The 23,798-nt window shown below is 43.0% G+C and overlaps 2 protein-coding genes across 2 annotated transcripts; both read right to left on the reverse strand.

The window, feature by feature from the left end:
* Nucleotides 1-343: 343 nt before the first annotated feature.
* LOC127307290 (B3 domain-containing protein Os02g0598200) lies at nt 344-7,178 on the reverse strand. The gene is made up of 7 exons (XM_051338020.2): nt 6,930-7,178; nt 5,416-6,376; nt 3,068-5,216; nt 2,815-2,934; nt 2,516-2,709; nt 858-1,146; nt 344-771 (listed from the first exon to the last, which is right to left on the reverse strand). Exons 2-6 carry the CDS (start codon nt 6,364-6,366, stop codon nt 895-897), a joined length of 3,666 nt encoding a protein of 1,221 aa, XP_051193980.1. The 5' UTR covers nt 6,367-6,376; nt 6,930-7,178; the 3' UTR covers nt 344-771; nt 858-894.
* A 1,713-nt stretch (nt 7,179-8,891) lies between these two features.
* LOC127310325 (uncharacterized) lies at nt 8,892-9,554 on the reverse strand. The gene has a single exon (XM_051341009.1). The coding sequence runs from the start codon at nt 9,552-9,554 to the stop codon at nt 8,892-8,894; it is 663 nt and encodes a 220-aa protein (XP_051196969.1).
* Nucleotides 9,555-23,798: the final 14,244 nt, after the last annotated feature.

Consider the following 23,798-nt stretch of genomic DNA (forward strand, 5'->3'; position numbering starts at 1 on the left):
TAAGGAGACGTGTCGATATCTGATTGGAGGAAATTGTGACGTGAACAGTACATACCCAAAATTTATGGTTTTAGCAAAATGGGTCAGCTTTAATATAGGTAATAATAATGTAATACTATATCCGAAACATGATACTACCTCCAATCCGGTTACATCTACGCCAAGTTTGTGAAAATCGCGTGCATGTGTAGATGGTTTGCGCCGTCGATTATAACGGATCAAACGGAGTAGTAATTTTTGCCAGCATGAATCGCGAGGCAAAAAAACAGTAGAGATCTCACGGTAACAACGTCCGCGCTATATAGCATGCAAGCTAGGATTTCATTTATGGGAAACCAACCAATTTCATGCAGCTGTAGAGATCCAGCGCCTTTTCTGTTTCAATTTTGCCATCTGGAACAAGACATGCCACACACATCGACTACATACTAGAGTACACATCACACAAACACACGGTTCCAACCAAATTGCACCAGCCTCCAATGCTTCAGCACCAGAGGATTCAAGGGACACAAGAGCAAAAGTGAACTGGCCAAGTTACAGGACACATTGATCTGCTCCCAACACCTGACGCAACAGACACATGCATCTCCTGGCTCGAGCTATCTAACATAGAAGTTCCTTCTCTAGAGACCTACGTTTCTAAGGTACTAATCTGCCAAAATACACCATGCGACGTCTCCAGGAAGTCGCACGCTATACACAAAGGTGTACCCCCATGCATCCAGCAACAACCACATCATCGTCAAAAGTTTCCAGCTAGACTGAAGCCTACAGCATTGTTAGGAAACACCAAGTGTTAGCTCAATGTTGCTTGGCGATTAAAACCTGAAAGCATCTCAAGATGAAGATTTTACCAAAGACCACGCGCTCAACCCGCAGGATGGCAAGTCCTCATTTTCTTGCGATCTGAACATGGTACACCAGCTCGTCTTCGTCCAGGTCCTTCAAGAGCAGGCAGACATCTCCTGTCCGGAGGCTGTTTCCTGCCACGAAAGGTTTCCAGCCCCTGGTGAATCCCACGAACAGGGAGTTCTGGTGGTAAAAGACTGGCCATAACCGCTTCATAGGATCTTTCAGCATCACGACGTTCCGGTCTTGCCTCCCTTTTCGCCGAAGAGCAATGGAAAGCGGAGTGGGTAAATCCTAATATGAAGGTAAAAAACAAAGTGGTTAATAAGAAAACGATTAGTGAACAGGTCAATGGGGTCAACTGAGATTTCAATCGCAATAACCTAATAACATCAAGTAACTGACGTAAGATCTGATGAAGATAGAACTTCTGGTTACTGGCTAGTGTATTATTTTTCACAAGTGCTTAAGCCTAGTGGTATTTTTATACATCATCCATGTCATTATAGGCATGCTAAAAACTTTAGCTTCGAACCACATCAAGTAATAATATGATGTTACATTGTTAGTATATGTTATACTACAACCTACCAAGGCATTAAGATTACTAAGCACTGTGATCTTCGTAGATGGATGCCTTTTACAACGCTCTACTAAAGCATTAAGAGAAGGGGAAATATCGCACATGAGCTTCAAGCCTCGATACTACAAGCGTCACCAATAAATAGCTATTCTAAGAAAAGGCTTCCATTTTCTACAAAAATAAATAACGAGCTATTCTAGAATTCAAGCAGTTCGAATGATGCTCCTAATGTGGGTCTGGCCCTAGTAAGCACATGTTTCCACCTGCACCACTTGTTAACCCTGGAGCATCAACTATGAACTCGCACACTGTAAGCTAAAAACATTCGCATATTATTTAAGAGTGAATAGATGAATCTAGAAAAGTATTCAAATTACAGATATCCGTTGCCACTGAAGAAGAATGAGATGTACACAGTACACATAAGGAAGCGACTTAGGGAGGTTTGAAGGTGTAGCAAATATTTTGAGAAATCTAACAAACCTAATAGATAATCACTTTGTCCTTTAAGAAAATTGAAGGCATGTTCGTTGACACAGCACCAAGAGTTATGAATATGATGCGGCAAGACAGGGAAAAAGGTTTAAACGTGACTCGTTATTAGATAATTTCCAAAGAAATAGTATTTTCCTTTATGAGGGCGACTTTGGTCATTTATTCATTTCAAAGTCAATGAATACAGCAACACATTAGTTTCCCTAAAGAAATGTACTTATAAATACAGATCTAGTCATCTAACAATTGTGCTTTTAGCCCTTTATCTGACCAAACTTGTATAGTGCTGGACAAATGGTTGGTCATGGCCTCATGGCTGAAAGTGTACAAAAATTGTCCCTCGCCGCATCAAAGTGAAGGTAATCAATGCTAAATGTTAATGTCCTGCCCAAACCTAAAAACATGCAAAAGATGCAACTGCAATATTGATATGAAGTAGGGTATCGAATAATTGAAGGCATTTACAATTTCAAAGTTTCTTATTTTGCAAGTTGTTTTTACTGCGCAAAGAGAAAACATCATGAAAGTAATAAAACAATAATAGTGAAACTGCAAAAGAAGATATACAGTGTCTGCACAACTCACAAGCCATGTTTGGGTGGTAGAAGGAATGCAGAATTGTAAGTTCGTCTTTAGTACAGAATGATCATCTAACTCCAAAATTTCATCCTTGACAGGCAGCAAAACCGCCGGGAAAGTTTCATCCTTGACAGGCAGCAAAACTGCTGGGGTCACATGGTGACTAGCCTTCCTACCATCCTGGCTGAAGAAATGATGTTCTGCATGGGTAAATGTAAACGTCCAATCAGGTATACCTTATCCAGTTGGCAAACCTCTCTGATTTTACACTCATTTTATACGGAAAAAAGTAAGAATCAGTTCACCTGATGAGTGTGAAACTGCATGGTCAGCACGCCCAGAAATACTGTTCATCTGTTGTCTACATGCAATGGTACCAATGGGTTCAAATTGCTCCATTTGTGCTTTAGGTTGAACAGTAGGTCCTACAAAATAAACACAAAATATATGTCTTCAATAAAATCTTAATTCCCCTTAAACAATAACACAAGAACATTGAAATTTTATAAATAGTTGTAGCAACCACAGAAAAATATGACAAATATGGCACTCTTTCACCTTTTTCATGGGCAAAAAGATCGATCTCTGTCTTGATATGTATAGATTTAGATATCTTGCCAGGAGTTTGTTGTACACGGGAGTGAGTATCAGCATACCCTCGTAACGATTGTTCAACAGGGTTTACTCCCGTTGCACTACAGTTACCAACCAATTTATCATCAGTTTTCAGTCGTTTTTCAGGTCTAATCAGTCCAGTGCCATCAAGAGCTGCTCCACCAGCATAACCTTGTAACGACCGTTCAACAGAATTTACTCCCACTGAACTACAATTACCGACCAATTTGTCCTCAGTTTTCAGTAGTTTTTCAGGTTTAATCAGTCCAGTGTCATCAAGAGCTGCTCGGCCACTCACAGTAGCCTTCTTCCATCTCTCCAAGGATGGTAAACCTCCTGGAGCTTCATGTTTGCTGTAAACGCTTCCATTGGTATTCATCTTGCTAGTGTTAGGACATTTATCCGCAACTGTAGTACATTCTAACTGAACTGTATTTCCTTCTTGTTTCCTTCTTAGATCGTCATCAGTTTTCCGTGGTTTTTCAAGTCCAGTGTCACCAACAGCTGCTTGACCTGCATACCCTTGAAACGATTGTTCAAAAGAAGTTATTCCCAATGAACAGCCATTACCGACCAATTTTTCATCAGTTTTCACTAGCTTTTCTGGTTTAATCAGTCCAGTGCCATCAAGAGCTGCTCGGCCACTCACAGTAGCCTTCTTCCATTTCTCCATGGATGGTAAACCTCCTGGAGCTTCATGTTTGTTGCAATCGCTTCCATTAGTATTCGTCTTGCTACTGTTAGGACATTTATCCACAACTGTAGTACATTCTAACTGAACTGTATTTCCTTCTTGTTTCATTCTTAGATCGTCATCAGTTTTCAGTGGTTTTTCAAGTCTAATCAGTCCAGTGTCACCAAGAGCTGCTTGACCTGCATACCCCTGCAAGGATTGTTCAAAAGAATTTAATCCCAATGAACTGCCATTACCGGCCAATTTTTCATCAGTTTTCACTAGTTTTTCTGGTTTAATCAGTCCAGTGCCATCAAGAGCTGCTCGGCCACTCACAGTAGCCATCTTCCATTTCTCCATGGATGGTAAACCTCCTGTAACTTCATCTTTGCTGCAAACGCTTCCATTGGTATTCATCTTGCTATTCTTAGGAGATTTATCCACAGCTGTAGTACGTTCCAACTGAACTGTATTTCCTTCTTGTTTCCTTCTTAAATCTTCATCTGGATCCAGTATTTCTGTACATTTTGCTGGAGTAGCGATCTCTGGCTCAGATTCTTTCATCATGCTTGTATCTTCTATATGGAGAGGAAATGCTGTTAGCTCCACTGCATCATCATTTTCTTGTGCCAAAGGAGCTGCGTCACTTACTGGAATTATTTCAGACCTTATTGTTTTTTCTGTGCTGCAAATTGATGAAATACAGTTTGTTTTGCACTCTTCAATGGCCAAAGTTCCCTCCTTGTTATCAAGATCAACTGAAGGTCTACAAAAGATCCCACTCGCAGCTCCTTTAGGGTTTTCTTTTGTATTAGCAGACACAGCATGCATATCTGAAGGCGTGTGCAATGTTTTTAGCTTTTCTGTATCCTCATTTTTTTGTGTTAAAGGAGCCTCATCATCAGCAATTAGAATTATTTGATTGCCCCTCGTTCCTTTGCTCCAAGTTTCATAAATACCATTTGGTTTGTACTTCCCATTGGCCAAATATCCATCCGTGTCATCAAGTGCTATTAAGGATCCATGTTCGACCCCACTTACAACTCTGCTAGGATCTTCTTTTGAATTTACAGCCACACGACGTGGTCCTGAAACTGCAACATTTTCCATTTTATCAGGTTCATGGCACCCTTTCCGTTCCGGCCCACCTTGCCCTTCAACACTGAAACATACTCTTTCACAAGAATTCATACCAAAGACCCGCACAGAAAATTGTGGCCTGGGAGTGTACTTAAACACGAGGAAGTCACCCAACTTAATCGAATGGTATGAAACAAAATCGTTCCACCCCTGATGAAAAGCTAGGGAACCATCTACCATTGATAACCTGACCTCTGAAAACTTTCCCTCCGAGTCTCGAAGATTTACACGATGATTAGTTAAATCCATCAATTTGGTTGCAACCACTGGTGGTAACAACTGCATATCAATGAACGCAATGTATTAATAACAGTACATATAATGAAGAGAAGAAATACAGAAGAGGGGGAAAATATCATAATATGAACTAAAGCAAATATTTCATAAAGCTGATCACATGTTGAAAACAGATGATGAGTAAAATTAATGGCAATACGACTTGGTCAGACATGGAAAGTAATTAGAAATCTACACATACCAGGAATTTCTCGAAATTGTCGTATATTAACTTGTAAAATGAGATGGTCACATTCCTCTTCTCCTTGTCACCACTTGCCACCTTCTGGCCTTCCATTGTCTTCTTATTTGTCTTCCACCTGTCACCACTCCCTGCCTTCTCATCCTTGTCTTTGGTTCTCATCTTCTTGCTTTTATTGAATATCTCGGGCGTCTTCTTCCTTTTGTTCTCCTTCTTGCTATCTTTCATCATCTGAGTTTTGTTCTCCCTAGATAGATCAAGTGGTGTATTCTTCTTCTTCTTCAATTCATTTTTCTGCATCTCATTATTGTTGAACAGGTGTGGAGGCTTGCAATAATCATAAGTCCCCACCTTGTCTTCACCATAGTGAGTGCTCATATTTTTCCTTTTCTCCTTCTCACGGCGCTTACACTTTCTGCACATGCACGTCCTCTTATCCTTGTGATGGTTGCCACTATGAATCTTCTTTCCAGCGCTGTGAATGCCTGGTATTTTCCTGCTCTTCTCCTTCAAAGAGTCCTTATTCTTGTCGAGTGGGAGTGGCGTGTTCCTCCTCTTATCCTTGTCATGATCAGAAGTACGCCCCTTCTCACGGCCATGACTGCTCACCAATTCATTTTTCTTCTCACCAATGGTTGTGGTGGATGCCTTTCTATACTTTGTCTTATCGTCATGCAGCCTCTTCTCATGCTTGTTCTTCTCCTTTGCATCATAATTGCTGGAATTGTTTGGCACTTTCCTTTTCTTCTCCTTATCCAAGACTGCAGATGATGTCTTCGATTTCTTGACATTATTGTCACTGTCCTCATCTTCATCCTCCTCCTCCTCCTCATCATCATAATCCTCCTCCTCCTCCTCCTCCTCCTCCTCCTCCTCCTCCACCTCCACCTTTATATCCTGGCTCCTGAGCCGATTCCGGCATGCCAGCTCAGCAACACCACCGTTGATCATTTTCCTTTTCCTGCCCAAAAATTAAACAACACAAAAGCCCATTATAATCACCAAAAACCTCACAGAAACAACACGAATGGAAGTTATGAATTTATGATGTTAACCACTCACAAAACCATTTCGCAGAAGAAAAAAAACACTCACAAAACCATCCATAATTCCTGGGAGATTTGATACAAAATGCACCATCCCAGTTGCTCCAAAGTACTTTGCAATGCCCCATGTGCCCGTTTCAATATTTTATTGTTAGTTGACTTAACTAGTTAATTCCTCACTAATCACACTACACGGATCTCTAAATTGGCTATTGTGCATTTGTGCCCCTTCCCCTTCTTCAAACGATTGGCTGGGCACCGGGGTGCAGCGCCTCCCAGGTTTCTCTGCTCGCCCTCTGCTGCTGCCTGCCTGGCTCGACGCCCGAGATTTTGCCCAGTCGGACAAAGGAAAAACCCCAATCCCGTGCTTCTGCCCCCTCGCAGAACCTTCCGGTGACGATTCTCCAAGGGGGCTGGGGGTAGGGTTACTAGGGTAGGGGTTGTCCTCGTCGTAGGTGGAGGACTCACCTTGCTTGGGGCTGGGACCCTGCCGGACCGCGCGCCGCGCCGCCCTGGGTGCGTCGCCGGCCTGAACAGAAGAGGGCGAGCAGGGTGGGGATGGGGTTTCTGGTTATTTGCCGCTCAAACACATCCCAGAAATCCAACACTACACCAAGAAATCTCTCTCGTGTCCCCAAGAGAAAAAAAAAACCTGACTTTTTCTTCCAGCAGCAGAAGCTTGACGATTTACCCCAGGAAACGACCAAATGTACTTCACAAACAAATCAAGAACCCTCGAGAAAAAAGGAATAAAGAACCGTTACCTCCGGCTCTCCAAGCCCGGCGAATCCTCCAACAGAACAGAATCAAGAAAGCATCAGGGGAATAACCAGCAAGCCTCGCACCCTGCGCCTCTCGGTGAGCAAGATGGATGGATTGGGTGGGAAAGAAGTGAAGACCTCGAGTTTTTTACTTCCTGTTTTTACAGTGAAGAAGAGCTCGACGCCTCAGTTTCGCTGCTGCCGAAACCAGCTCTCCACTGCTCCAGCGCCAGCGCGTCGGTTCCCACCTTTTCGCCGAAGAGGAAAATACAGTGGGTGAACGTGGGGCTCTTGGTCTTCGTGTGGGCGTCCACGGGCTACGAGCACCCCGGTGCTATCGTCCTACGAAGACTACACGGTCGTAAGAGCATCTCTAAGGCTGCTCATAGCGGGAGTAACATAGGTAGTAACATCACACACCCCAAAACATTTTGGTGACATGACATGTCAATAAATGAAGAAAGAGAGTGGGGTGGTAACTAGCTATGTTACCATAACATCACACTTCTCAAGACAAGATGAGTCTACAATCTAATAAATATGGCATGCATGACACCACATATATGTAACTATCCACTATGAAGGTAGTAACATAGGGTAGTAACATACACCATGTTACTACTCTATGTTACTCTCCACTATGACTAGTCTAAGGGAGCCCGTAAAAACACGAACCGAAAAACACGAATTCAGTACACCGAACTCGCATTTACGGGCAGAAAAATGGCAGGTTCGTAACAAAAACTCAAAAAAAAATGCGCATGCGGGTTCCGAACCCGTAAAAGGCAGGGTTTTTCATAGAATTCATATGCAACACATACAACAATGTATCATAATTAATCAAATAATCATCCAAATTATTACAACACATAAATAATTGTCTGAACCAAATTATTACAACAGTTTTGGGAAAATTGAACAAATGTAAAATGTCTCAACCAAATTACAACAACTTCGGGAAAATTGGACAAATGCACAAATATCTCAACAATGATACATGTGACAAACAAATGAATGAAATGGTAGGATCAAAGGCGACGGCCATGTCGCTGCCAGTGGTGCATCTTCAGATCATAGACGAGCTGGGCATGGGTATTGGCATTCTCAATCTGCCGATGTGTTTCAAGGAAAGCTTCAATGCGATCCGGATTGCGTTGGCATTCCACTCGGGTGCCAACATTGTCATAGAAGCAGGGCAAGCTCAAGTCTCTTTCATCCTCGATGATCATGTTGTGAAGAATCACACAACATGTCATGATGTTGACAAGGGTTTTCTTGTCCCAAAATCGGGCTGGACCACAAACAATAGCAAACCTTGCTTGCAAAACACCAAAAGCTCTCTCAATGTCCTTACGAGCTGCTTCTTGAGCCTTGGCAAATTCAGCTTCTATTCTATCTTGGGAATCCTTGACAGACTTAACAAAGTTGCCCAATCCGGATAGATGCCATCGGCTAGGTAATATCTCATTGTGTACTCATTGTTCATGACCTTGTAGTTGCAAGTGGGTGCTTCCCCATTTGCTAATTTAGCAAACAAAGGAGACCTTTGCAGGACGTTGATGTCATTGAGTGTCCCCGGCAAACCAAAAAAACAGTGTCAAATCCACAAATCTTGTGATGCTACGGTCTCAAGGACAATGGTTGCATCTTTGCTCTTGCCACAGTACTGTCAATGCCATGCCTTTGGACAATTCTTCCATATCCAATGCATACAATCAAGACTACCAAGCATGCCAGGCCAACCTCTTTTCTCATTTATCTCCATCAACCGTTTGGTGTCATCCTCGTTGGGAGCTCGGAGATACGTAGGTCCGTACAACTTGATAATCATGCGAGCAAACCTGCGGACTGACTCCGTGGTAGTATCTTCGCCAATTCGAAGATACTCGTCGGTGTAATCCGCAGGGATGCCATACGCAATGACCCTCATGGCAGCAGAGATCTTTTGGAAAGCGCTGAAACCCATCACCTCGGCGGCATTCCTACGTTGCTTGAAGTAATTCGAATGCAATTCGCAGGCCTTGACGATTCGGATGAACAAGCTACGCCGCATGCGATACCTCCTACGGAACAGATGGGGAGGATAGGTAGGTACCTCGGCGAAGTAGTCCTCCATCAGCTGCTCGTGGACGAGGAGGCGATTCCGCTGGATGTGGTTCCGGCCGAACACGGAGCCGCGCCTCCGATTCAGCAGCTTCGCGCGGTCCTCCAGGTCCTTGACGGAGAGAAGGAGCATGGTGGCCTCCATCTCGTCGTCCTGGAGCAGCTCTTCGAGGTCGGATTCGTCGGAGCTCGACGAATCCGACAGATCGAACTCGTCGCCCGAGCTCATCCTCGATTCGGACGGAGCGGCGGCGGCGGTGGGGGCGGCAGCCGGAGTTGGGCGAGGAACAGCGGGCGGGGTGCGGGGCGACCGGTGGTACCTCCGGGATGCGGGGCTCGGGCGAATCGGGCGGGGCGGCGGCGGAGGAGTGTGGTGGCGGCGCGGGGAGTGTGGGGAAGGAGCGAGAGAGTGGTTACGTCAGCTGAAACTTCAGCGCGCCCTAGATAGGGATCGAGCGTTCGGTTCGCTCGATCGACCCCTACAAATACAGGCCGTTTTGAGTTTTTGGTCTCGGCCCGAAAAAAGTTTTTCGGTTTTGCCCCTTTTACGGTCACTGATCGGCGCCAATTTTCAGCCCGAACCCGTAAACTGGCGGTTATTTTTCGGTTTTGGCCCGTTTATGGCTCGGTTAGAGATGCTCTAACTCGAGGCGTTTGGTTGGCTGGGCTGGATTTCTGCATGCCTGCCGCAGCGAGATGGGAGGCATTGCGCGTTGAGAACGGGCCATGGGCCACTTTTTGCCGTCGTTTGGTAGCCTGTGCGGCCTTTTGCGCGCCGGAGAAGGAATCCAGGCCCCATCGTTTGGTTGTCCGTTTTCAGCCCATCTTGCATGGAGGAAAACATGAATCAGCTGTTTGGTTGCTCAAATCACGGTTTCATATCCTTACCACAATTCAAATACGGTGAGATTACCATGCCATGGCATATTACATACGATCATAGACCACTTAGAAGAACACGATCACCACGATGAGGAAGGCGATGATGTAATCTTTGATCCGGCTGGGACGTACCTCCGGTGGTGCTCCTTGTAGAGCATGTACTTCCTTCGGCGGCAGCTGTGCTAATGACACTGCATCATCGATGGCCTGGTCTTCCAGGAGCTCCTCTTCCAGGTAGGTGAGGTACTCTTGTTGTGCCTCCTCCAATGTTGCATATCCTCGGTAGCTGTTGTTGGAGTAGCCATTGACCTGATCTTGACAGACTCTCCATGAGTTGTAGATTCCTCGAACCCGTCCGCGAAACACCACATACCACTAGAATGGCATAAGAAGAAGTTAGCAATCACAACAATGAAGCAATGCAGAAATGAGCAATAGAACAAGACAAGTGTTGACAGCAAATCTGAAACTAACAAGGCCATGCATATCATTCCAAAAGTCAATCAGAAGTTTATCCTACACTACCGTGGTGTCGTCCTACCACAACAACAAAAGTGGGTGTCTCAACAGAACACCGCAAAGTTCATCATGACCTGAGGGGTTAGTATATACCACCTCATCATACTTACAAAAAGGGCTCAAATGTTTTCATCTTAGCTACTGCCAGAATATACATCATCACATCATCATCATCATCATCATCATCTCCATGCATGCCTCCCTGAAACACCCCGTCAAGGGCACCACTACACCTTGTTGTGGTACTTTCCAAGGTAGTTCCCCAGCCAGAGGACGTGGTGTGGCTTGATCATGCCGACGAAGCTGGAACCTTGGGCCTTGTGGTCGACGAGGTGGCTGAGGGTGATACGCGTGAAGCACACGTCCGTTGGGAACCCCAAGTGGAAGGTGTGATGCGTATAGCAGCAAGTTTCCCTTAGTATGAAACCAAGGTTGTCGAACCAGTAGGAGATGAAGGCCACGTGAAGGTTGTTGGTGAAGGAGTGTAGTGCGGCGCAACACCAGGGATTCCAGCGCCAACGTGGAACCTGCACAACACAATCACAATACTTTGCCCCAACTTAACAGTGAGGTTGTTGATACGTCTCCAACGTATCTATAATTTCTTATGTTCCATGCTAGTTTTATGACATTACCTACATGTTTTGTTCATACTTTATATCGTTTTGATGCATTTTCCGGAACTAACCTATTAACGACATGCCGAAGAGCCAGTTGCTGTTTTTGGTTTCAGAAATCTTACACAGGAAATATTCTCGGAATTGGACGAAATCAACGCCCAGTATCTTATTTTTCCCGGAAGCTTCCAGAGCACCGAAGAGGGGCCAGAGGGGAGCCAGGGGGGCCCACCCCACAAGGCGGCGCAGCCAAGGGGGGCGCGCCCCCTTATGGTGTGGCCCCACCAGGACTCCTCCGAGGCTGCCCTTCCGCCTACTTAAAGCCTCCGTCGCGAAAACCCTAAAAGAATAAGCCACGGGACGAGAAAAGTTACGCAGCCGCCGCCATCGCGAAGCCAAGTTCGGGGGACAGAAGTCTCTGTTCTGGCACACCGCCGGGACGGGGAATTGCCCCCGGAAGGCATCTCCATCGACATCACCTCCATCTTCATCGCCGCTGCTGTCTCCTATGATGAGGAGGGAGTAGTTCTCCCTCGAGGCTAAGGGCTGTACTGGTAGCTATGTGGTTCATCTCTCTCCCATGTGATCTTTATGTGAACATGAGCTTTGTGATCTAGTTGAATATCATCTATGTGTTACTCTAGTGATGTTATTAAAGTAGTCTATTCCTCCTTCATGATGTAAAGTGGACAGTGTGTGCATCATGTAGTACTTGGCGTAGGTTATGATTGTGATCTCTTGTAGATTGTGAAGTTAACTATCACTATGATAAATATATTATCTTGGATTTATGATTTGACGTGGATATCCCTATGAGTGGTGTTTGTCAAGTACTTGATGAACTCTGAGCGGAGCTTTTGTAGCCACTACACGATTAGTGATTCCATTAGGAGAGTTATCCAGAGTAGCACTATTATACACTCTAGAGGTTACTTTAATATGAACTCCGGATTCACTCTCCACGGTGTGACGGTGACGGTGTGCGCATCGTGTGTGTTTCCTTTATGAAGTTGTGGAGCTTGTTAACTCCGGCTTGAGGTGTGCTTTTGTAGCCCTACACAATGAATGGTGTTTGTTATCCAACAAGAGAGTGTAGCATTTATTTATTCTGTTATGTGATCAATGTTGAGAGTGTCCACTAGTGAAAGTATGATCCCTAGGCCTTGTTTCCAAATACTGCAAACATCGCTTGTTTACTGCTTTACTGCATCTTTACTTCCTGCAATATTACCACCATCTATACCACCTGTGTTTTACTGTCTCTTCGCCGAACTAGTGCACCTATACATCTGACAAGTGTATTAGGTGTGTTGGGGACACAAGAGACTTCTTGTATCGTAATTGCAGGGTTGCTTGAGAGGAATATCTCTGACTTCTACCTCCCTGAGTTCGATAAACCTTGGGTGATTCACTTAAAGGAAACTTGCTGCTGTTCTACAAACCTCTGCTCTTGGAGGCCCAACACATCTCTGAGGAATAGAAGCGTGCGTAGACATCAAGCTATTTTTAAGCGCCGTTGCTTGGGGAGGTAAGGTAAAAGGTATTCACATCCTCCGACTACTAAGCTATTTCCTAGCACTGTTGCCGGTGTGTGAGTGCTCGAAGATATTTCCTTTAGATCCTGCAATTATATCTTTTTGTTTCTTGTTTTCACTAGTTAGGCTTAATGGAAAACAACAACAAAATGAGAGATCTTTATGAACTTTATCTTGAATTAGGACATGATGTGTTTGAAGAGAGAATTAAAAAACCCATGGAACTTTATATGCATGCTAATGGGAATGTTATTAGTATGAATGCTTTGAACACCATTGTTGCTAATGCTATGGAAAATTCTAAGCTTGGGGAAGCTGGTTTTGATGAGCATGATATTTTTAGTCCCCCAAGTTTTGAGGAGAAAATTTTCTTTGATGATACTTGATGTCTACGCACGCTTCTATTTCTATAGACAGTGTTGGGCCTCCAAGAGCAGAGGTTTGTAGAACAGCAGCAAGTTTCCCTTAAGTGAATCACCCAAGGTTTATCGAACTCAGGGAGGTAGAGGTCAAAGATATTCCTCTCAAGCAACCCTGCAATTAAGATACAAGAAGTCTCTTGTGTCCCCAACACACCTAATACACTTGTCAGATGTATAGGTGCACTAGTTTGGCGAAGAGATAGTGAAATACAAGTAATATGGATGAATATGAGTGGTAATAGCAATCTGAAATAAAGATGGCAGCAAGCAAACATGTAACAGAACTTGTTGGAAACGGTGTTTCAATGCTTAGAAACAAGGCCTAGGGATCATACTTTCACTAGTGGACACTCTCAACAATGATCACATAAATAAATAACTTCTCTTCTCTTATGCTACTTTCAAAGACTCTATTGTTGGATAACAAACACCATTCATTGTGTAGGGCTACGAGAGCACCCTCAAGCCGGAGTAAACAAGCTCCACAACGTCATAAAGGAATCACACAAGATGCAAACAACATCCTTTGTCACACCATAGAGAGTAATTCCGGAGTTCATATAAAGTAACTCTAGAGTGCATAGTAATAGTTAACTTCAGAATCTACAAGAGATCATGATCATAACCTACGCCAAGTACTACATGATGCACACACTGTCCACATTACATCATGAAGGAGGAATAGACTACTTTAATAACATCACTAGAGTAGCACATAGATTAATAGTGATACAAAGCTCATCATATGGATCTCAATTATGCAAGGTAATTCATGAGATCATTGTATTGGGGTACATGAGAGAGAGATTAACCACATAGCTACCAGTAGAGCCCTCAGCCCCGGGGGAGAACTACTCCCTCCTTATCATAGGAGACAGCAATGGCGATGAAGATGGCGGTGGTGTGGATGGAGATGCCTTCCGGGGGCACTTCCCGTCCCGGCGGCGTGCCGAAACAGAGACTTCTGTCCCCCGAATCTTGGCTTCGCGATGTCGGTGGCTCTGGAACTTTTCTCGTATCGTGGCTTATTCTCTTAGGGTTTTCACGACGGAGGCTTTATATAGGCGAAGAGGCGGAGTCGGAGGAGTCTTGGTGGAGCCACACCATAGGGGGGCGCCCCCCCCTTGGCCGCGCCGCCTTTTGGGGTGGGGCCCCCTGGCTCCCCTCTGGACCCTCTTCGGTGCTCTGGAAGCTTCCGGGAAAAATAAGGTTCTGGGCATTGATTTCGTCCGATTCCGAGAATATTTCCTTTCTAGGATTTCTGAAACCAAAAACAGCAGAAAACAGCAACTGGCACTTCGGCATCTCGTTAATAGGTTAGTTCCGTAAAATGCATCAAAACGATATAAAGTATGAATAAAACATGTAGGTATTGTCATAAAACTAGCATGGAACATAAGAAATTATAGATACGTTGGAGATGTATCAAGCATCCCCAAGCTTAGTTCCTACTCGCCCTCGAGTAGGTAAACGATAACAAGAATAATTTCTTAAGTGACATGCTACCAACATGATCTTGATCAATACTATTGTAAAGCATATGAGATGAATGAAGTGATTCAAAGCAATGGTGAAGATAATGACTAAACAACTGAATCATATAGCAAAGACTTTTCATGAATAGTACTTTCAAGACAAGCATCAATAAGTCTTGCATAAAAGTTAACTCATAAAGCAATAGATTCAAAGTAAAAGCCATTGAAGCAACACAAAGGATGATTAAGTTTCAGCAATTGCTTTCAACTTGTAACATGTATATCTCATGGATAATTGTCAACATAAAGCAATATAACAAGTGCAATAGGTAAACATGTAAGAATCAATGCATACAGTTGACACAAGTGTTTGCTTCTAAGATAGAAAGAAGTAGGTAAACTGACTCAACATAAAGTATAAGAATGGCCCTTCGCTGAGGGAAGCATGGATTACTATTTTTGTGCTAGAGCTTTTATTTTGAAAACATAGAAACAATTTTGTCAATGGTAGTAATAATTCATATGTGTTATGTATAAGACATCCTATAAGTTGCAAGCCTCATGCATAGAATACCAATAGTGCTCGCACCTTGTCCTAATTAGCTTGGATTAACATGGATTATCATTGCATAACATATGTTTCAACCAAGTGTCACAAAGGGGTACCTCTATGCCGCACTTTGTCTAGGTCTAAGGAGAAAGTTCGCATTGGATTTCTCGCTTTTGATTATTCTCAACTTAGACATCCATACCGGGACAACATAGAAAACAGATAATGGACTCCTCTTTTAATGCTTAAGCATTCAACAACAGATAATATTCTCATAAGAGATTGAGGATTAGTGTCCAAACTGAAACTTCCACCATGATTCATGGCTTTAGTTAGTGGCCCAATGTTCTTCTCTAACAATATGCATACTCAAACCATTTGATCATGATAAATCGCCCTTTGAAAGGATCGTATGCCGCACCTAGAGGGGGGGGTGAATAGGTGCTAACCAATTTTTAGTTCTTTTTCAATTTAGGCTTGACACAAAAGGTAAATTCTCTAGATATGCAACTAAGTGAATTTACCTATATGACAAGGCTAACAACTAAGCAAGATATAGAGATAGAATAGGATAGAGGTAACCGAGAGTGGAGCACGCGATGACACGGAGATGATTCCCGTAGTTCCCTTCCTTTGCAAGAAGGTACGTCTACGTTTGGAGGAGTGTGGTTGCTACGAAAGCCAAACTAACAGCCACGAAGGCTTCACTCAGATCTCCGGTGAGCAACGCCACGAAGGCCTAGCCCACTTCCACTAAGGGATTTCCTCGAGGCGGAAACCGGGCCTTTACAAGGTTCTTGGGGCACACATCCACAACCTAATTGGAGGCTCCCAAATCTGTTACAACACAACAATCAACAACAATACATCAACACAAATCAACTAGGGAACCAAATAGGAACACTAGCATGAGATCCCTCAAACAAGAGAGGGGGAAATGAAGAACGCTTCGGTGAGGATGTAGATCGGTGTCTTCTCCTTCGAATCTCCAAAGATCAAGAGATTTGGTTGGGGGAGGAAGGAGATCTTGCAAATCTTGAGTTTCTTGAGGTGGCTCTAATGGAGGTGGCTTGGCAGAATTCTTGTGCAATGATTGAGCAAGCAACCAAGGTAGAAGAAGGGGGGTATTTATACCCCCTCTCAAAATTGAGCCGTTCTTTGCTTCCGGGGCCGGATAATCCGGCCTAAGTAAGGGCCGGATAATCCGCCCCCCCGGATAATCCGGCCATCGGGACAAAAGTGTGACATTGTCCGGCCAAATGTCCGGCCCATATACAGATTCACATTTCTTCCAGTCCTTAGCCAAAAACGAGGGGGCCGGATATTTCCAAAATATCCGGCCCGGATAATCCGGCCCTGGTACAATACCGGGACATTATCCGGCAAATGTCCGGCCCCCATACGCCGCATTTCCTCGAAGACTTAGCCAAAACCGGGGGCCGGATATTTCAACAATATCCGGCCGGATTATCCGACTGGCCAACTTTTTCCGATTTCTTTTGACAGACGATCAAATCCAACACACATGAATAAATATCTATGTAATCCCTGTACCACTTAAACAAACATTAGAGTATCACATATATTGACATCAAACACACAAAACATAATGTGAGAGATGTTCTTTCAATCTCCCCCTTTTTGGTGTTTGATGACAATATACGGATTTGCAAGAGAATCACTATAGAGACAAGCATGATGGCAAAACATAGAGGCACTCCCCCTACATGTGTGCATATAAGTAATTTGCATTTGAATACAAATACACAACACATAGGAGTATGGTGCCTCAACACAAGAGATATCCAACATGAGCTCTAACAAAAGACATTGACACATATGAAGTTGAGATAGGATGCAAGAAATCATACCCATGTGTAGATATATAATGCGGAGATATAGCATCACACATAATGTAATATCCTTGATCTCAACACATAGAAATCCGAAAACCATAACAATGTCTCACACCACATAACACATAGTTTTGAACGGCACACAAACAAACCAAATAGTTCAAATAAGAGGGAACACAAGCAATATAAGAATGATAAACGCATATGCTTGTGCCCAAACCATGCAAATCCCCGAGAATCCTAATAGAACACTTCTCCCCCTTTGGCATCGAGACGCCAAAAAGGGGACAAGCGCGATGCTACACGTCCCATGGGAATCACTCGGAGGCATAATCATCATCGGACTCTTGCGCCTCTTCTTCTTCTTCTTCATCAGTGTCAGGAGCATCCGGAGAACGACGAGAGGTGTTGGACCTTTGAAGGCAATCATCAAGATCACTCCATGGAACCTGTGCAGAGTGCCATCCACTGTAACCCTGGTGAGCTGGAGGCTGAGGCGGGGGACCTTGATCACCACTGAGCTTGTGTAGAATAACCGCCTGAGTATGCTTAATAACCGCATGCTCTGATACCAATTGAAAGGATCATATGCCGCACCTAGAGGGGGGGGTGAATAGGTGCTAACCAATTTTTAGTTCTTTTTCAATTTAGGCTTGACACAAAAGGTAAATTCTCTAGATATGCAACTAAGTGAATTTACCTATATGACAAGGCTAACAACTAAGCAAGATATAGAGATAGAATAGGATAGAGGTAACTGAGAGTGGAGCACGCGATGACACGGAGATGATTCCCGTAGTTCCCTTCCTTTGCAAGAAGGTACGTCTACGTTTGGAGGAGTGTGGTTGCTACGAAAGCCAAACCAACAGCCACGAAGGCTTCACTCAGATCTCCGGTGAGCAACGCCACGAAGGCCTAGCCCACTTCCACTAAGGGATTTCCTCGAGGCGGAAACCGGGCCTTTACAAGGTTCTTGGGGCACACATCCACAACCTAATTGGAGGCTCCCAAATCTGTTACAACACAACAATCAACAACAATACATCAACACAAATCAACTAGGGAACCAAATAGGAACACTAGCATGAGATCCCTCAAACAAGAGAGGGGGAAATGAAGAACGCTTCGGTGAGGATGTAGATCGGTGTCTTCTCCTTCGAATCTCCAAAGATCAAGAGATTTGGTTGGGGGAGGAAGGAGATCTTGCAAATCTTGAGTTTCTTGAGGTGGCTCTAATGGAGGTGGCTTGGCAGAATTCTTGTGCAATGATTGAGCAAGCAACCAAGGTAGAAGAAGGGGGGTATTTATACCCCCTCTCAAAATTGAGCCGTTCTTTGCTTAGGGGCCGGATAATCCGGCCTAAGTAAGGGCCGGATAATCCGCCCCCCCCCCCCCGGATAATCCGGCCATCGGGACAAAAGTGTGACATTGTCCGGCCAAATGTCCGGCCCATATACAGATTCACATTTCTTCCAGTCCTTAGCCAAAAACGAGGGGGCCGGATATTTCCAAAATATCCGGCCCGGATAATCCGGCCCTGGTACAATACCGGGACATTATCCGGGCAAATGTCCGGCCCCCATACAGAGCCGCATTTCCTCGAAGACTTAGCCAAAACCAGGGGGCCGGATATTTCAACAATATCCGGCCCGGATTATCCGGCCTGGCCAACTTTTTCCGATTTCTTTTGACAGATGATCAAATCCAACACACATGAATAAATATCTATGTAATCCCTGTACCACTTAAACAAACATTAGAGTATCACATATATTGACATCAAACACACAAAACATAATGTGAGAGATGTTCTTTCACCCTTACTTCAGACAAGACGAACATGCATAGCAACTCACATGATATTCAACAAAGGTGTAAAAGTTGATGGCGTCCCCAGAAACATGGTTATCGCTCAACAAGCAACTTATAAGAAATAAGATACATAGGAACATATTCAATACCACAATAGTTTTTAAGGCTATTTTCCCATAAGCTATATATTGCGGAGACAAAGAATAGAATTTTAAAGGTAGCACTCAAGTAATGTACTTTGGAATGGCGGAGAAATACCATGTAGTGGGTAGGTATGGTGGACACAAATGGCATAGTTTTTGGCTCAAGGATTTGGATGCACGAGAAGTAATCCCTCTCAATACAAGGTTTTAGGCTAGCAAGGTTGTTTGAAGCAAACACAAGTATGAACCGGTACAGCAAAACTTACATAAGAACATATTGCAAGCATTATAAGACTCTACACTGTCTTCCTTGTTGTTCAAACACCTTAACCAGAAAATATCTAGACTTAGAGAGACCAATCATGCAAACCAAATTTTAACAAGCTCTATGTAGTTCTTCATTAATAGGTGCAAAGTACATGATGCAAGAGCTTAAACATGATCTATATGAGCACAACAATTGCCAAGTATAAATTTATTCAAGACATTATACCAATTACTACATGAAGCATTTCCTGTTTCCAACCAAATAGCAATCAACGAAGCGGTTTTCAACTCCGCCACGAACATTAAAGATAGAACTAAGAACACCAGTGTTCATATGAAAGAGTGGAGCGTGTGTCCCACACAAGCATGAATTTATTCAGAGAATGAAAATAACAAAATGAAAATAAAAGCACACAGACGCTCCAAGTAAAGTACATAAGATGTGATGGAATAAAAATATAGTTTCACTAGAGATGACCTGATAAGTTGTCGATGAAGAAGGGGATGCCATGGGCATCCCCAAGCTTAGATGCTTGAGTCTTCTTGAAATATGCAGGGATGAACCACGGGGGCATCCCCAAGCTTAGACTTTTCACTCTTCTTGATCATATTGTATCACCCTCCTCTCTTGACCCTTGAAAACTTCCTCCACACCAAACTCGAAACAAACTCATTAGAGGGTTAGTGCATAATTGAAAATTCATATATTCAGAGGTTACATAATCATTCTTAACACTTCTGGACATTGCACAAAGCTACTGAAAGTTAATGGAACAAAGAAATCCATCAAACATAGCGAAACAGGCAATACGAAATAAAAGGCAGAATCTGTCAAAACAGAACAGTCCGTAAAGACGAATTTTTCTGGGGCACTTAACTTGCTCAGATGAAAAATCTCAAATTGAATGAAAGTTGCGTACATATCTGAGGATCACGCACGTAAATTGGCAGAATTTTATGAGTTATATACAGACGGGGCTACTCAATTTCGTGACAGCAAGAAATCTGTTTCTACGCAGTAATCCAAATCTAGTATCAACATTACTATCAAAGACTTTACTTGGCACAACAATGCAATAAAATAAAGATAAGGAGAGGTTGTTACAGTAGTAACAACTTCCAAGACTCAAATATAAAACAAAAGTGCAGAAGTAAAATAATGGGTTGTCTCCCAGAAGCGCTTTTCTTTAACGCCTTTCAGCTAGGCGCAGAAAGTGTGAATCAAGTATTATCAAGAGATGAAGCATCAACATAATAATTTGTTCTAATAATAGAATCATAAGGTAACTTCATTCTCTTTCTAGGGAAGTGTTCCATACCTTTCTTGAGAGGAAATTGATACTTAATATTACCTTCCTTCATATCAATAGTAGCACCAACGGTTCGAAGAAAAGGTCTTCCCAATATAATGGGACAAGATGCATTGCATTCAATATCCAAGACAACAAAATCAACGGGGACAAGGTTATTGTTAACCATAATGCGAACATTATCAATCCTCCCCAAAGGTTTCTTTATAGCATTATCAGCAAGATTAACATCCAAATAACAATTTTTCAATGGTGGCAAATCAAGCATATCATAGATTTTCTTAGGCATAACAGAAATACTTGCACCAAGATCACATAAAGCATTACAATCAAAATCATTGACCCTCATCTTAATGATGGGCTCAGCAATTTTAATGATGCTCGCGCAAGAAATAAGAGTTGAAGTAAAAGAGAGCATCAAGAAGCAAATTCACATTTAAGTCTAACCCACTTCCTATGAAAAGGAATCTTGTACACAAATAAATTCATGAAGAACAAAGTGACAAGCATAGGAAGATAAAACACGAGTAACTTCAAGATTCTCAACATAAAGAGGGGAAACTTAATATTATTAAGATGCATATAACCATGTTTCCCTCTCTCATAATAACTTTCAGTAGCATCATGAACAAACTCAACAATATAAGTATCACATAAAGCATTCTTATTCACATGCATAAAAGTATCATTACTCTCCACATAAGCATAATCAATTTATTAGTAATAGTGGGAGTAAAACTACCATAACCATCATTGTAATCATCATAAATTGCAGGCATGGTATAATCATAATAACATTTATCCTCCATAGTAGGTGGCACCAAAATACCACTATCGTTATAATCATCATAAATAGGAGGTAAAGTATCATCAAAGAAAATTTTCTCCTCAAAACTTGGGGGACTAAAAATATCATGCTCATCAAAACCAGCTTCCCCAAGCTTAGAATTTTCCATAGCATTAGCAACAATGGTGTTCAAAGCATTCATACTAATAACATTCCCATTAGCATGCATATAAAGTTCCATGGGTTTTTTAATTCTCTCTTCAAACACATCATGTCCTAATTCAAGATAAAGTTCATAAAGATCTCTCATTTTGTTGGTGTTTTCCATTAAGCCTAACTAGTGAAAACAAGAAACAAAAAGATATAATTGCAGGATCTAAAGGAAATATCTTCGAGCACTCACACACCGGCAACAGTGCTAGGAAATAGCTTAGTAGTCGGAGGATGTGAATACCTTTTACCTTACCTCCCCGGCAACGGCGCCAGAAAATAGCTTGATGTCTACGCACGCTTCTATTCCTGTAGACAGTGTTGGGCCTCCAAGAGCAGAGGTTTGTAGAACAGCAGCAAGTTTCCCTTAAGTGAATCACCCAAGGTTTATCGAACTCACGGAGGTAGAGGTCAAAGATATTCCTCTCAAGCAACCCTGCAATTAAGATACAAGAAGTCTCTTGTGTCCCAACACACCTAATACACTTTTCAGATGTATAGGTGCACTAGTTCGGCGAAGAGATAGTGAAATACAAGTAATATGGATGAATATGAGTGGTAATAGCAATCTGAAATAAAGATGGCAGCAAGCAAACATGTAACAGAACTTGTTGGAAACGGTGTTTCAATGCTTAGAAACAAGGCCTAGGGATCATACTTTCACTAGTGGACACTCTCAACAATGATCACATAAATAAATAACTTCTCTTCTCTTATGCTACTTTCAAAGACTCTATTGTTGGATAACAAACACCATTCATTGTGTAGGGCTACGAGAGCACCCTCAAGCCGGAGTAAACAAGCTCCACAACGTCATAAAGGAATCACACAAGATGCAAACACTGTCACTGTCACACCATAGAGAGTAATTCCGGAGTTCATATAAAGTAACTCTAGAGTGCATAGTAATAGTTAACTTCAGAATCTACAAGAGATCATGATCATAACCTACGCCAAGTACTACATGATGCACACACTGTCCATATTACATCATGAAGGAGGAATAGACTACTTTAATAACATCACTAGAGTAGCACATAGATTAATAGTGATACAAAGCTCATCATATGGATCTCAATTATGCAAGGCAATTCATGAGATCATTGTATTGGGGTACATGAGAGAGATATTAACCACATAGCTACCGGTAGAGCCCTCAGCCCCGGGGGAGAACTACTCCCTCCTCATCATAGGAGACAGCAATGGCGATGAAGATGGCGGTGGTGTCGATGGAGATGCCTTCCGGGGGCACTTCCCCGTCCCGGCGGCGTGCTGGAACAGAGACTTATGTCCCCCGAATCTTGGCTTCGCGATGGCGGCGGCTCTGGAACTTTTCTCGTATTGTGGCTTATTCTCTTAGGGTTTTCGCGACGGAGGCTTTATATAGGCGAAGAGGCGGAGTCGGAGGAGTCCTGGTGGAGCCACACCATAGGGGGGCGCCCCCCCCCCCCTTGGCCGCGCCGCCTTGTGGGGTGGGGCCCCCTGGCTCCCCTCTGGACCCTCTTCGGTGCTCTGGAAGCTTCCGGGAAAAATAAGGTTCTGGACGTTGATTTCGTCCGATTCCGAGAATATTTCCTTTCTAGGATTTCTGAAACCAAAAATAGCAGAAAACAGCAACTGGCACTTCGGCATCTCGTTAATAGGTTAGTTCCGGAAAATGCATCAAAACGATATAAAGTATGAATAAAACATGTAGGTATTGTCATAAAACTAGCATGGAACATAAGAAATTATAGATACGTTGGAGACGTATCAATACTTTGCCTCCTATTTATGATGATTACAATGATAGTGGTGTTTTGGTACCACCTACTATGGAGGATAAAGGTTATTATGATTATACCATGCCTGCAATTTATGATGATTACAATGATGGTTATGGTAGTTTTACTCCCACTATTACTAATTAAATTAATTATGCTTATGTGGAGAGTAATGATACTTTTATGCATGTGAATAAGAATGCTTTATGTGATAGTTATATTGTTGAGTTTGTTCATGATGCTACTGAAAGTTATTATGAGAGAGGGAAACATGGTTATATGCATCTTAATAATATGAAGTTTCCCCTCTTTAAGTTGAGAATTT

The sequence above is a fragment of the Lolium perenne genome, chromosome 6, assembly GCF_019359855.2.
Source record: "Lolium perenne isolate Kyuss_39 chromosome 6, Kyuss_2.0, whole genome shotgun sequence".
In the NCBI taxonomy this organism is placed as follows: Eukaryota; Viridiplantae; Streptophyta; class Magnoliopsida; order Poales; family Poaceae; genus Lolium; species Lolium perenne.